The sequence below is a fragment of the Aquarana catesbeiana genome, linkage group LG01 (genome assembly GCF_042186555.1).
Source record: "Aquarana catesbeiana isolate 2022-GZ linkage group LG01, ASM4218655v1, whole genome shotgun sequence".
Classification (NCBI taxonomy): Eukaryota; Metazoa; Chordata; class Amphibia; order Anura; family Ranidae; genus Aquarana; species Aquarana catesbeiana.
In genome coordinates, this window is record NC_133324.1 from 616,922,310 (window position 1) to 616,937,829 (window position 15,520).

Consider the following 15,520-nt stretch of genomic DNA (forward strand, 5'->3'; position numbering starts at 1 on the left):
ATTTTTAGATTTTGTGTTAGAGATCTGAACATAGTGCGTGTTTACGCCCCATTGTGAATGCTTCCCTTGAAAACAATGCGGCTGTGTTCAGATCTGTACATTAAAAAACATTCGTAAATGCGTTTTTTTTACAGCCTTGTGAAAGAAGCCTAAATGTGGTCATGCACATTCAGGAGTTTGAGTGTATTTTAAGCACTTATGTATAAGCTTATGCATTGTTGGTGTGTGCATGAGCATTGTTGTTGCCACACAAATTGGAAGTGTGTAATTTATACTGCACATATAGTTGTGCTCAAGTTTGCATACCCTTGAAGAATTGGTAATATACAGTATGTACCATTTTTAAAGAAAACATGAGTGAGCAGGCAAAGCACACTCCTTTTAATTCTGATGGGATCCATGTTCTGTAACTGTAGGTCATAACAGAATGACACAATCCTAAAAGAAAACATGGCAACAAATGAAATGACCCCCGTTCAGAATTCTGCATACCCTTAGTTCTTAATACTGTGCATTCCCCCCTTTAGCATCAATGACAGTGTGCAGTCTTTTGTAATAGTTGTCTATGAGGTCCCAAATTCATGCAGGTGGTATGGCTGCCCATTTGTCTTGGCAAAATGTCTCCAGGTCATGCAAAGTCTTTGGTCATATTGCATGAACCGCACTTTTGAGATCTCCCCGGAGTGGCTAGATGATATTAAAGTGGTTGTAAACCCTCATACACCACTTTTACCTAGAGGTAAGCCTAAATTAAAGGCTTACCTCTAGGTACTGTAAATATCTCTTAAACTTCCACTGTTTAGGAGATATTTACCATATACGCTTGCGCCGACGTCATATGCGCATGCACACTGAAGAAAGGGCATTATCATGCCGTTTCTAAAGGGCCCGTGCCATGACGTTAGCTGCTGCGTGCATGCGCAGGAGTGACTTCACGCGGCTCTGGCCAGTCACAGAGCCGGAGTCCACGGCCCCGGAAGGAAGAGGGGTGAAGATGGACGCAGCTAGCAGCGGGGACATTGCGGGCTTCGTTTTCAGGTAAGTGGCACATAATGGGCTAGTATGCGATGCAAGGTGCTGTCGGGGATATTGTAACCAGGCTTTTTTGTGGCATTGGCGCAGTAAAAGCTTCTTTCTGACAACTTGACAATGCAGCTAATTTTCCGGATTGTGCTCCTTGAAACAACCACACCGTCTTTTTCCAGAGCAGATAGAATTTCTCCTGAGGTTACCTGTGGGTTTTTCTTAGTATTCCAAACGATTCTTCTAGCAGTTGTGACTGCAATCTTTCTTGGTCTATCTGACCTTGGCTTGGTATCAAGAGATCCCTGGATTTAAATAAGACATTTTTTTACATGTTCAGTCATATTTCCAGCATCAAAATTCCGCGATTTCTGCCAGGTTATGCAAACTTTTGAGCACAACTGTATGTGTGTAATATATAGCTGCTATATTTATAACTTTCTCTACCCAGTCACTTACATGACTGGGTAGAGATGTATGCCAAAACATACAAACAGAAGAAAAGGTAAATAATCATAAAAGTGCTTTAGAGCATATCTACCGGTAATATCTTAAAAAAAAAAAAAAAAAAAAGAAAGTCTTCCTCATCCATTGAGGGGCACAAAATACCTACAGGCAGGGACCAGGTAAAAAAGAAAAGATAGAGGATAACCCCCCCCAATACTAGCATGCCTTAACTTCTTTTACTAGGAGGATGGACTTCTTCCTCCTTCTTTTTTTTTTTTTTTTTTAATTTTTTTTAGCACTGCTGTAAAAAAAAGACTAGCCTACTTTTGCTAGAACCATTTTACTTCAACCTTTTTTTTTCTTCAATCAAGACTCCTCCTCACTGCTGCTATGGCTGGTCTGTCGAATTGCAGCTATCTGACCCAATTATTTGCTGAATTTGCGCACCTTCTCGCCTTCTCCTGCAGATTCTTTATATGATTTGCCTGTGACTTCTGAGCCATTGATCTCTGAGACTCTGCTTCTGAGCTGCTTCTGAGACCATTTGGGCTCTTAATTATGCGGTGTGTTGCTTCTACCAGTGCTATTTCCAGTCTTGGGTCCTTTAGGACTTCTAAGGCTGGCTGTACATATAGTTTGAGTTAGTTTGTCAAAAACAGTGTCAAATGTCGCACTAGTTTTATGTTGCCCTCTTTTAATAAAAAATATATTTTTTTTAAAGTAAGTTTTATTACACAGATACATTATCTATATTGGTGATAATTAACTGCCTGACTTTTTCTGCTCATCAGCTATCGCTTATGTTAGTGTATTTTAAGTGTGGCCCAAGACAATTCCTCTTCTAACAATGTGGCCCAGGAAGGTCAAAATGTTGGACACCCCTGCACTAGAAGATATTTTGCCAGAGTGTTAGGAGGGCCATATAAGGTTTGAATCTTGGCTGCCTCAGCAGGAACCGGCTGAGATTCTAACTGTATGGGCCGGCTGAATACACCAAGTTGATCGATCAACTTGATTACAACCAAACAGCTTCACATAGGTATAAACATCTGTGTGTTTATTAATAAACCAATGATTGGCAGGACATATGATAGTATATATAATATAATGGTATAACATGCATAGATGCATAAGAAGAATCAATATACATAGTAAAAGAATATATAATATATATATAATATATTCAGCATGGCAAAAGCAAATAAAATTGTGCATCATAATTCCCCATGTGCAGGGTAAACATATCACATAATTGGATCTGGGAGAGGGTAAAACCATCTACAATTCTCAAATTTTATATAGCATTCTCAAATTATATATATATATATATATATATATATATATATATATATATATATATATATATATATATAATGATGCATCAGAATAAGCTTGACGCGTTTCATGGACCTCTATCCACTCATCAGGAGTAATTGCATCAATGTTCTGTAAAGGGATATAGATATCAATGTTGTTTGATGTAACTGCCCGCATGGGGAGAAGGGAGTAGATTGGAAATAACTGGGCATGGTGAAAAATACTCACATATAAATCGATAATGGGACCGTGCAATACCACATGCCAGGGGTGGGCCAAATGAGCCCAGCTCGGGAGCTGAGGAAGGGAACCAACAGGAAATCACAGATCACAGACTAAAAGAATCCCATCAAATACTCCAACTGATATCGCAGCAGTGCGCCTGCACGGGAATTCTGTCATCCCCTGAACTGTCAAGATAACGTACGGAACAATGTGTGGATATGTATGCGAGCGTGAACATAGTTCTGCAAATACATTGTTCCGTACATTATCTTGCCAGTTCATCATGTTAATTTCTTTGAATCTCGTATGATAACATCCCATATTTTTTCTTAACTCTCCATGTATCTCCTTTGCTTTATATGTGAAAATGATGGTTGGAAGATGTGACGTGGATGTCAGTTTGCGCAGGCGCACTACTGTGATATCAGTTGGAGTATTTGATGGAATTCTTTTAGTGTGTGATACAAAGGCCTGCGCAGGCGCGGTGCGGCGGCGCGAGCAGTTGGTGTATTTTATGCCTTTTACGTGACAATCTGATGTGCAGAAGAAAGCCCTTCTTGTGCACGGGCTCGCGCATGGGCAATACAACCACCTATGATGCGGTTGGACTTTTTGATAGGTTGGAGATTTTGGCAGAACACAGGGTTTTACCTGCAATTATCACTAGCGGCTGCTATAGCAACTAGCAATAATCACGGTCTTCTTCACCCCCACCGGGAGAAGACAATGCCCCGGCAGGAGGGATTCCCGTATCAACACTGTCTGTGTTGATTGGGGAATCAACCCGTGGTTGCAAGAAAGAAATTAGTTCTGTATGGCCAGGCCTTAGTTACACCTATAGACAATAACCACTCTAATGTCATTAGCTAAATAGCAGTGTCAAGGCACACACACACATACTTATATTAGGCAAGTACACCAGAAGGTGACTGGCCTACATATTGGGATTTTTTTTTCCTTATAGTACCTCCAAGAATAAAAATTCTAGTAATTTCTGCATTATGTCTCCTTATTCTCTGTTTTACAATGTCTCATTAAAAATATTCTAAATGCTTTGACAAAATAGACTTGTATGCAAAGCCGGGCCTAAATAATGCAACAGACTTTCATTTCTATAAAATATTTAAGCTGGTTATATTTTTAGAGAGACCTTATTTTCCCTGGAAGAGCAGGCGGATACAAAAAAACAATATTATTAATGTGGCTGAGGTATTTCAACGTGCTTTAGTAATACATGAATAATTTTATAGAAATGGTGTTATTTAGTGATTTATGCATTTCATATTTATTTTAGTTTTGCTGCAAAATGTCCTTCATTTGGGACCGTGATACCCTTTATTTTTGATCCTTGAAAGTTAATGAAAGCATCATCAAGTGAGGTCCTCCCCTCATTTGAAAAAGGAGACTAGAGACTCTTCTAAAAGCAGCTTACTATCTCTACAACCTCAACATTTTCATGTCCTTCAGAAAAATTTAAGTTTTAATGAGGAGACAGATTAGCAAGATTACCAGAGTACTGTAGGTCCACTTGAGATATATACTGATTCTTGTATTTAGGCTATGGTTGGGGGGAGAAAGGTGAGGAATATATTATCATACCTGATTCTGTATGCATTAAAGTGTTCGCCTTTTCTGGAGGGATTTGAAAGAGCACGTTAAAAGCTTAAGCCAGCCATACATGGATCACATTTTAATCCATGTATTGGCAAGGTGGTTGTACAGAAGTGTATCCACCAATTGACTTCTGTGCAACCAGCCTGTTGGAAAATTTCTGCACAATCAGCACAATAGCTGGCAGTGCTGATCAGTGTATTCTGACGGTGGGGAAGTACCCCCCGCTGTCAAACTATAAAGGCTCAGCGAGAGCGATTCCACCATTGACCTTGAATGTGTGGATCAGGGAATCGGGTCATTTTTTTTTTTTTCATTCAACCCTCTGGTGGAACATAAAAAATGACTAATGTGTGGGCCGCCTTAGGGATCTTTTGATAGATTTAGTGGGACATATAAAAGTTCAGAGGGAAAAAAAAAGGCAAAGTTGTGCTTTCTCAATCAAGTCTCCTGACCAGTCTTTAGTCGGGCAGTTAAGGTCACATTGTTTAGACTATTGTTCTAAGGGGCAGAATTTATAAAGTAGCAGTATGGCCTTACTGTGACCATGCTGCTGTAAACAACAACAAAAAAAAATTTTTAAATTAAACGCCGCAGTGCAGATGTGCCCTCTACCTTGTTTGCTTCTGGTTTCCAAAGAAAGCAAAGCCCCATTCAAAGTAGAGAAGAAGAACAAAAACAAAAATCCAAGGGTAGGAAAACCCAGTTAGATGAACTTTTACTAACGGCTGAGTTGCTGGTATTGTTATATCATTTTAGGGATTGTTCACATCTTTTTGGTATCTGAGAAGTAAATATTATTCCATTTATCTAACAAGTTCTTTTTGAAACGAGAAATGTCAATTGTATTGTGATGTTTGTTCATTTAAAGGGTAACTCCACTTTCATGGGGAAAGAAAATAACAAATAAAAATATAGCATATACAATTGTGACACAAGTCATATATTGTAATTGAATGTTATTAAAAATGACCTTTCCTTTTCAATCTGCAGCTCTGTCATTTTCTGTAAAATGCAATGCAATATGGCTACCTGGAGGTGTTCTGTACACAGAATGCCCCCCAGAACCATAATTTCCTGCTTGTGTGATTGGCTCATTGATTTTCCCAGAAGTCTACACTGAGATATGTCAGATTTTTGGCATTTCCTGCAACAAAAATGTAATTTTTGGTGAGAGACTCCCAATAGGAAATTAAGTCTAATGCCGCGTACACACGGGTGGACTTTTTGACCAGACTGGTCCGACAAACTTTCCAGCAGACTTTCCAGCAGACTTTCGACAGACTTTTGACGGACATCCGACGGACTTTTTAACAACTGGACTTGCCTACGCACGATCACACCAAAGTCCGCCGGATTCGTATGTGATGACGTATACCGGACTAAAATAAGGAAGTTGATAGCCAGTAGCCAATAGCTGCCCTATCGTCGTTTTTTGTCCGTCGGACTAGCATACAGACGAGCGGATTTCTGGGTCCGGCGGAGTTACGATGTAAAGATTTGAAGCATGTTCCAAATCTAAAGTCCGTCAGATTTGCGACTGGAAAAGTCCGCTGAAGCCCACACATAATCGGATTGTCCGCCGAAAAGTCCGACCGTGTGTACGCTGCATTAAGTGATGCAGACCCTGCAACTTTCCTTATTAGAGCCCTGATTTTGCAGCAGCTGGTTGATAATTATGTAACTACTCCCATTAGACTCACTCAGTGCATGTGAATAGAATTCGCATCACCAAAGAGTGGTACTGTGGATACAGAGATTTAGTATACAGTATAATGCCATGTCCCGATAAATTGAATTAGAAGAAAAATTGGTGGATGATGGACTTTATAGGCATAACACAAGTATATATTGATAAAGAATATTTATTACAAAATTGAAATTGAGACAATTGCATAAAATTTCATCAAGTATTCACAGAAATTTGCCTTTAACCACTTCAAAACCAGGCACTTAGACACCTTCCTGCCCAAGCCAATTTTCAGCTTTCAGCGCTGTCGCAATTTGAATGACAATTGTGCGGTCATGCTACACTGTACCCAAACAAATTTTTAATCGTTTTGTTCCCTCAAATAGAGCTTTCTTTTGGTGGTATTTGATCACGTCTGCGTTTTTTTTTTTTTTGTTATTTTTTGCGCAACAAATAAAAAAAGACCAAAAATTTTGGAAAAAAAACTAGTTTTTGTTTCTGTTAAAGTTTTTTGTAAATAAGTAAGTTGTCTCCTTCAATGATGGGCACTGATGGGCATTGATGAGGTGGCACCAATGAGGTGGCACTGGTATGCGGCACTTATGGGTGGCACTGATAGGTGGCACGGATGGGCACTGATAGGTGACACTGATGGGTGGCACTGACACTGATGGGTGGCATTGCTGGGCATCACTGATGTCTTTTTGTACATGCTGGTGCCAATCAGGGCACTGATTGGCACAGATTGGGCCATTATTTGAACATGTGGCTGGCCATTGGGTACCTACCTGGCCATCCACATGTTTCCCCCTTCCCTGGTGGTCCTAGTGGTGTCCCTGGTGGTCCAGTGTGGTCATCCGAGGGGGGGCTGTCAGTCTGACACACCGCTACACCGATCTTGGTAAAGAGCCTCAGACGGAGGCTCTTTACCACGTGATCAGCCGTGTCCAATCACGGCTGATCACGGTGTAAATTGGAAGAGCCGTTGATCGGCTTTTCCTCACTCGCGTCTGACAGACGCGAGTAGAGGAGAGCCGATCAGTGGCTCTCCTGACGGGGGGTCTGTGCTGATTGACACACCGCACCACCGATCGCCGCGATGCGAGCCCCCACGGGCACACAGCGGCTGTTATCCTGAAGGACATCATATGACGCCCAGTCAGGATAACTGAACCACTGCCTGGCCGTCATTTTGCTATAGACTGGGCGGGAAGTGGTTAAGCATGAACAGCACACTATCTACATACATATGCACTATTTGTCACTATATATATATATATATATATATATATATATATATATATATATATATATATATATAAAATTGTGTTATGCCTGTAAAGTCCATCATCCACCAATTTTTTCCTTTTCACTCAGTACATGGGCACAGGGAAACACACATGGATTTCTCCAGAATAACAAAAGATAGGGATCTGCAACAAAGTTTGGTAAAATCCTTACAATGTACATAGATCACCCGGAGGGGAATGTTTTTTTTCTCAACAAAAGTGGAGTTACTCATCAGAGGAAGAAAAGTTCTTGACATTATCTCATCTTTTCCTTCCAGACATGTTTACCATGCAGTATCCACTTCTTCCCTGATACCTCCTAAAAACGTTGGTGACCTGAAAATTCATGCAAGTACAACTCTAGGTTCAGATGCAGTAATCATCCATCCCGGTGCCATGCTTTCAATGCTGGACCTCCTGGCATCTGTTGACTCTGACTCCCAACCAGAAGTATGTAATGTAGAATTTTGTAACATACAGCTTTGTAATGTGACTTAGACCCCATACACACTATTCAATCTTCTGTTGATTTGTGTCTTTAGAATTACCAAAACCATATAATATGAGGTCAAACCTTAAGAGTTTTAATTTGCATGCAATCGGGCAGGCCCCTGCACTACATGGTTTTGGTAAATCTGAAGACAAAAATCTGCAGAAAATCTAATGGTGTGTATGGGGCTTTAGTGTGCTGATATACTCTACATGTTGAACCTGTTTATATTGTTCTTTTAGAATAAATGTTAATGTAAATCATGCTTTTCTCTTAATTGGTATTGCAAAGCCATTGCTTTGTACAGCATTTTCAACACAGATTATTTGTTTTGGTTATATAAAGCTAATTAAAATCATAAGTAAATAAACAGAGTCTTTCATTGATCTACTTCTTATTATATTAATCATACCCTTGGACGTGATACATCATGAGATTTTTTTTTCTGCAGTCTCTTTTGGTTGAATTTATAACTAAATACCTTAGTGATTGAGTTTTTTTTTTTTTTTTTTTATCATTTGTCACATATTTGTTATTGTTAGTTTTCCTGTTTACTATGTGTCCCCCCCCCCCCCCCCCCGAATGTTTAAAATAAGCTTTAACAAACACTTAGACAAAATACAAATATAGAGTTGCTGAGAATAAAGAGCTATATATCTTTTTTTCTTTCCATTTATTTTGTTTGAGAAAGAAACAGAAACTCACTGTTCTCATTTAGGGTTCTTTTTTTTTTTTCCTACAAATCGAGATCCCTAACATGCATCTTTAAGTGGCATTCCAGCCTTATCTCTAACTTCTTGTAAAACTATGCCCTCCCCGCTCCTAACACTTATGCTTGCTAACCTGTGTAAGATCTGTTTACCTATTTTCAATCGGCTCTGGTCCCATCACATGATTGCCTCTATGTCTGCTGCGACACTTAAGGGGAGTGGAGAGGGTGCTCGGGAATGGCTACCCTGTTTCCCCAAAAATAAGACCTAGCGTGATTGTCGGTGATGGCTGCAATATAAGCCCTACCCCCCAAATAAGCCCTACCCTGTTTCCCCGAAAATAATCCCTACCCTGAAAAGAAGACCTACAAGGACTAGGGCTTATTTGGGGGGTAGGGCTTATATTGCAGCCATCACCGACAATCACACTAGGTCTTATTTTCGGGGAAACAGGGTAGTAAGGCCCAAAGCGGTAATGTCACCCATAGGCTTTAATGGCCCATCCATTGTCGGCGCTCCCACCTCTCCCCTGCAGCTGTGCTGGCTGGCACAAGGGGGTGGGATCATGTGACCCGACCGAAGCTGGCAGAAAAGAGGTAAATAGATCTTTTTTTCACAGGTTAGTAAGCATAGGTGTTAGGAGAGGGCTAGGGGACAGTTTTCAGAGTAGTTAGAATTAAGCCCGAATTTCACTTTAATGGTATATAGCTAGAATAGATGCCATATCAAAGCATGACGCGCGTGAAATCTCACTTACTTTGCAACCAATAGCAATGTGAGAAAGTATTTTATCAAAAGTATCTTAATTTACATATTGTTATATTTAATATCATTGTTTAACTTGCAGTGTAGCAGGAGATTCAGGTTCACCTTATTTTCAAATAGTCTAATCAATCTTTTATTTTTCTTCTTTTCATTAAAAAGAAACACTTAGGGAAAACTTGAACTGGCCTATTGCTTCTCACTGGTGTCATCTTAACTAAGATCCTTCAGTGGGTCAGTGAATATAGTCTAGAGCCATAATTCCTAATGCCTTTTTTTTCTTTACTTTTATCCCTACAGCATGCCTTAGATCTTCAATTGGCAGTTGCAAACATCTTACAGTCATTAGTACACACAGAGAGGAATCAGCAAGTTATGTGTGAGGGGGGTCTCCATGCCCGTCTGTTGCACAGGTGCAGTGCTGCCCTAGCAGATGAGGACCATGCATTACACCCTCCACTCCAACGTATGTTTGAGAGGCTGGCATCTCAAGCATTAGAGCCTATGGTACTAAGGTAAGTAGTTCAGTTAGCTAAAAAGAATTCCAGTTTTCTTGCTTTCTCTCTGCATTTTTTCAGAATATTGGCAACAGTATTAGGTTGGTAGGACTATGTCCCATTTACTAGTTCATTGCTTGGATTTGTAGGTCCTTGCAAATTGTTTTCCTCAATATTGTAAATCTCTGACCGGAGAAAATCTCTTGCAGTATCCCAGAGACATTAAAGTGTTACTAAACCCAGGACCCTGCATTCACTTTATCTGGCTAAACACCTTTTTTCATCAGCAGAATATAGCAGTCTTGTGACTTTAGGGCTGAAACAACTAATCGATTAATCGACAACTAATCGATTATGTAATTAATCGATTACTATTTTCATCGGCCAGTAACATAATGGGGTTAAAAAAATAAATAAAATGAGCCCTTTATAGTACAAAAAGAGCAAATAATCGCTACTGTAAATATTACTTTCACAGTTTTACAGTAAAAAATGAACCCCTTACAGTAGTGATTATTTGCTTTTTTTTGTACTATAAAGGGATAATTTTAGTTTTTTAACCCCATTATGTTACTAAACGTCTTAGACCTGGTTCACATCTATGTTTTTTGCAGAAAGGCACTACAGTTCATTTACATGGTTTTCTATGGGACAATATACTTCAATAGAGAAGCTGCAGAGAATCATGTAATGCGTTTTTTCAGCAATTTGTGTTCTTTAATCTGCCCAACAACAAATTGGCCAAAAAAAATGCAAAAACACAAATCACAGCAAAATCATGTGCGCAAAAATCAAAACGCACAGCAAAAAGCACTGCAGAAACAGATCAAAGCATAGGTGTGTAGCGAGCCTTATTTTGACTACACGGATCAATTTTCAGACGAGAATATTCAGACGAAAAATCTTTGTACATTCGCTGAAAGAAAGAATGTTGTTTTTAACATTCTGTTTTTAAAATGAATGTAATTTCTGATTGAAAACCACATACACTGTCTGAAAATTCCTTTGAACAAGAAGTTTTCTATTTCCAAATTTTCCTGTCACTGTGGTTTAAAATGAACGTTGATTTGACCCCACTAACGATTAGAAAAACGAACGAACATTCTTAAAATGACATTCTTTTTTTAAAGGAAGACATTGTTTTTAATAAAAAAAATTGATCTCTGAGTCTGATATTTACCAGATTCACCCTCTAATAGCATATGCAGTATATCTCTCCTCTAATAGTTTATACAGTATATCTCTTCTAATAGTATATATCTCCTCTAATAGTATATACAGTATATATCTCTTCTAATAGTATATACATTACATCTCTTCTGTCTGTTATTCTCAGAGTGGATTAGATATTTTGCTCCCTAACCATATAGTTGGTTATTTAGTTATTTATATTTACCACTGCTTAGAGATATTTAAGAATATATTACCTTTTTTTTTTTTTTTTTTTTTTTTAACTTTACATATTAATAAATTATACACCACACCTTTTTTTGGGTACATTATGGTTACACAAAAAGATTTTTGGCTGATCACTTTTTGGCTGATCACTTTTTGGAAACGTTAATTATAAGTTATGAACCTGTATGCCCATGTACCAAGCAAGCACTGGAGAGATCATCTTGATATGCATATGGCAGTTATTTTTACATTGAGCAAAACTGCTTATCCTTTCTGCAGTTTTTGGTGCCAAGTTCAATTAATGGCTTGAGTGATTCTTTTTCTTTTTTCCTTCAGAGCATTATTTTTTCTGAGCTGATCATCCAGAGATTTTTCAGCATGCCAGAACAATGTGATCAATGCTGCAAATGATCTTGGTTCTGAAACAAGTGTTTGTCTTCATTCCTGTTTGTTTGCTTCTTTCTTTTGTTCTTTTAGAGAGTTCCTCCGTCTTGGAAACCCTTTGAACTGTGCAGCTTGGGACAAGCGATTATTGAAACAGTACAGAGTACACAAGCCTAGTTCTCTCAGCTATGAACCAGAAATGAGAAGTAAGGAGTTTTAATAAAATGTCAGTGTCGGTTCACTAAAAAAGTTTTTTTTTAATAGTTCTATGCAGTGTTAGGTCTCAAAATTTTTGTAGAATACACAACTGTAGTAGTTCCTAACTTTGCCTTGGAGTTTTGGGATTTTGACTGACCTTTTGCAAGGTTCAGCATCCGCTAATTCATGCTTTATACACAACATCGATTAAAAAAAATCCAACAGTGAGAACCTGAAATATATAAAACTGTTAGGTGGTTCAAATGTCCAGCATCTCTAAAATACTAAACTATCAGTTTTGGGTGGACTAACTAGACTTAAGCTGGCCATACATGGTTGGAATATCGTTAGATGCGCTCTATCGTTTGCCATTCAAAACTTTAGAGGGGTAATTTCCGTTCTCAAACTGGAAATTTTTACGCCAAAAAACTAACCAACATGTTAGATTTTTTTTTTTTTGCACTGATACGAGCGTTTTTCAAAACATTAGCAGTGGAATCAATCGAAAACCGTTTTAAATAATCTACAGCGAATGTGCGTGTTAAAAAAAATGTTTGATGATTTTCTAACCGTGTATGGCCAGCTTAAAGGAGAAGTCCAGCCTGAGCTCATTTGGCTGGGCTTCGCCTATGGGTCACAGGAGTGCAATTAGTTTTGCATTCCTGTGACCAGTTCTCAGCAGAGAGCAGTCTGAAGTCCACTCTCTGCTGACGTCACAGAACCGCGTCATCCCGGCAATGAAGTCTGGATCCGCCAGGTGCCTGGACTGATGCCCGTCTCAGCGAGCTCCTAAGAGGCTGAGACAGCCGCTCCCCGCCCCTCCACAGCCCAGTGCTCCAGTGAGCGTGGAGGAGCAGAGTGCAGTCAGCAGCTCTCCTCTTGTGGGAGCTGTGAGAACTGAGCCATCGGCGATGTTCGATCGCTCGATTCTCAGTGCAGAGGAGCCGGGGGACAGATGCAGCATCGCACTGATGCTGCATCCAACTAGGTAAGTTTAAATGGGGAAAAAAAAACATACTTCTTCCTTTTCTCCTGGCAGATGTAAAAGACACACATTTAGTGCAGCCCTGTAGTCGTTATAGTGGTTCTAAAGGCTCAAGGTTTTTTACATAATGCATTCTATGTGTTAAGGTAAAAAACCTTCTGCGTGTAGCAGCTCCCCCTAATACTTACCTAAACCCATCTAGATCCAGCGAAGCAGGAGAGCCTCCTCTCTTTGGGGACTCTCCCTCCTGCTTGGCTTAGTCAATCCGAACCAGTGATCCAATGAGAAGAGAGCGGGGGTGGGGCCGAGCTGCCAACTCTGTGTGAATGAACACACAGAGCCGCGTCTCAGGCACAGTGCCCCCATTACAAGTTGCTTGGGGGCCAAGAGCTCCAGCGAGGGACCCGAGAAGAGGAGGATCGGGATCGCTCTATGCAAAACCACTGCACAGTGCAGGTGAGCATGACATATTTGTTATTTAAAAAAAAAAAAAGCCTTTAATATCACTTTATTACATCATCATGTAAATCTCAGAGTTACAGTAGATGGGCAGATTTCCAAATTCTTTTGGCAGGTAAAACATCTGCTCTCCTTTTTAAATGTGTTTCATTTGTGTATTAAGTGGTTTGCCTGGAGTTCACATTTAAAAGGAAATTACTGCTTTGTTAATGCTGTTAATGAATTTTCATCATTTATGACCAGTGACATTTATAGTGATACTAAAAAGGGTGGCATAGTGACAAATTCCTATGAGTTTAAGCTATACGCCTTGGAGGCCCCATTCACACCTGAGCAGAGCAATTTTTAGCAATTTTTAGGCGTTTTTATTTAAGAGTTTTGCTAGCGTATTAAGAGCATTTTAGAAGCGTAATGCAAGCATTTTTTTTCAATCAAAAGCAAACTTTATTTAAGAAACTTTTGCAATAAATACAAGTATCCCCATTTTATTACAACCATTTTGCATGTATATTCAAGCTTTGGGTGTTTTTATTTTAACCAATAGAAAGTACTAGGGGGGAGGAGATTAGGGGTGGAGAGCTGCTGTTTTGCCAAAAAACATGCAAAAATGCTGAGCATATTTCAGACGTTCCCAGTGACGTCTATGGGGCCAACCTGCCTCCATTCTGCCTAAAAGAAGCTCATGTACTTTTTTGAGCTACAGGTGGCAAAACGCACAGATGTGAGCAAGGTTTATTAAAATGAATGGGATTTTGAGTGTATTAGAGCTACAAGCTTCAAGCAGAAAATCGCTCAGGTGCGAACATGAAGGTCTTGCACATGAACAATCTGGCATTGTACACGGCTTACCTAAATTCTTCCAGCTTAATAGTGTGGACCAGGTAAACTTTATGGGAGGTATACATGCACTTTTGTTGTGAAGTTGTTAATTGACTATAGATGGTTCATTGTGAAGGGCCTGCCTTGTGGACAGAATGTCCTTGCCCTGGTAGGTTTTAGCTACAGAAATCTGGCACTATTGTATACAATCGGTGTTGACCATTTTTATGGTTAAATTGGCTTTAAAAATATGTTCGGGTGAGTTTGAAACTTCTCTTTTTATCAGTATTATTCAATAAATGACCAAGACCATAATGTGTGCCCACCCATGTGGTATTAATATGCCACTGGTTACTAGAATTTGTAAAATATTTCTGCTTTATCGTGTGGATATTTTAATCAAGCACTCCCTGTGTTTTTCCTTCCTCCTCCGCTTTAAATTGCGTATTTTGTTTTCAGCTTCCAAAGTCTGAACAACTGTCAGGTCAGCCCGTCTGTTCCAAAATGACAGTTTAGCCACAGATAAGATGGAAATACAATCTGTTTGAGTATTTCCACTGCTGACTCTTCCCACACACTCGCAGCCCACTTTTCCTACATGCTGCTCTGACATATTGGTGACGTTAGAGGATATATCCTGTGTCTTTCCATTCAGTATAGCTTGGATGACGTTCTACTGCTGCCCCAAACTTTTCCGTTAGGTCTGCTAAAGCTAACTATGTGATTACTACTGTAAATACATAGCTGTATTTAATTCAAAGGATTATTTAACCTTTCCAGACCTCAAAATTATTTTCCATAATATGTATGTCCAAATCTTTCTAAAATGTACAATTTTAGGGGAGCTTACAGTCAGTAAATGACCAGCAGTTTTCCTTGTAATTCACACAAAGTTATTCTACTAATTGTATTGAGCATTTAGTTGTGATTATATGTGGACACTAAATATACTGACATGTTGGAATGGAAAACTGAAAAGGAACATGTTCTCTAGTTACACTAACACTGCAGCATACTAATCACTTGAATACTAATCTGAAAGGAGTACCAAATACTATTCTGTTCATACTGTGCCTTCATGTTTTAAGGGGATGTATAGTGGTTAGACATTTAGTTTAGTTTTCTTTTTTTTTTTTTTTTTAATGGTCATACTATAACCTTTCTAAAAATTATATATTTTTGTCAGATAATATGAAATAGTGCATATGCATATTTT

General features: G+C 39.1%; 1 protein-coding gene across 4 annotated transcripts in view; it reads left to right on the top strand.

Annotated features, from left to right (window-relative positions):
- WDFY3 (WD repeat and FYVE domain containing 3) overlaps positions 1-15,520 on the top strand; it is a 370,646-nt gene that overhangs the window by 200,226 nt on the left and 154,900 nt on the right. For all 4 annotated transcript variants that reach the window (XM_073600175.1, XM_073600184.1, XM_073600201.1 and 1 more), the window contains 3 exons: positions 7,881-8,052; positions 9,865-10,079; positions 11,937-12,049. In XM_073600175.1, coding sequence (XP_073456276.1) covers positions 7,881-8,052; positions 9,865-10,079; positions 11,937-12,049 — 500 coding nt within the window. The remainder of the gene's footprint in view (positions 1-7,880; positions 8,053-9,864; positions 10,080-11,936; positions 12,050-15,520) is intronic.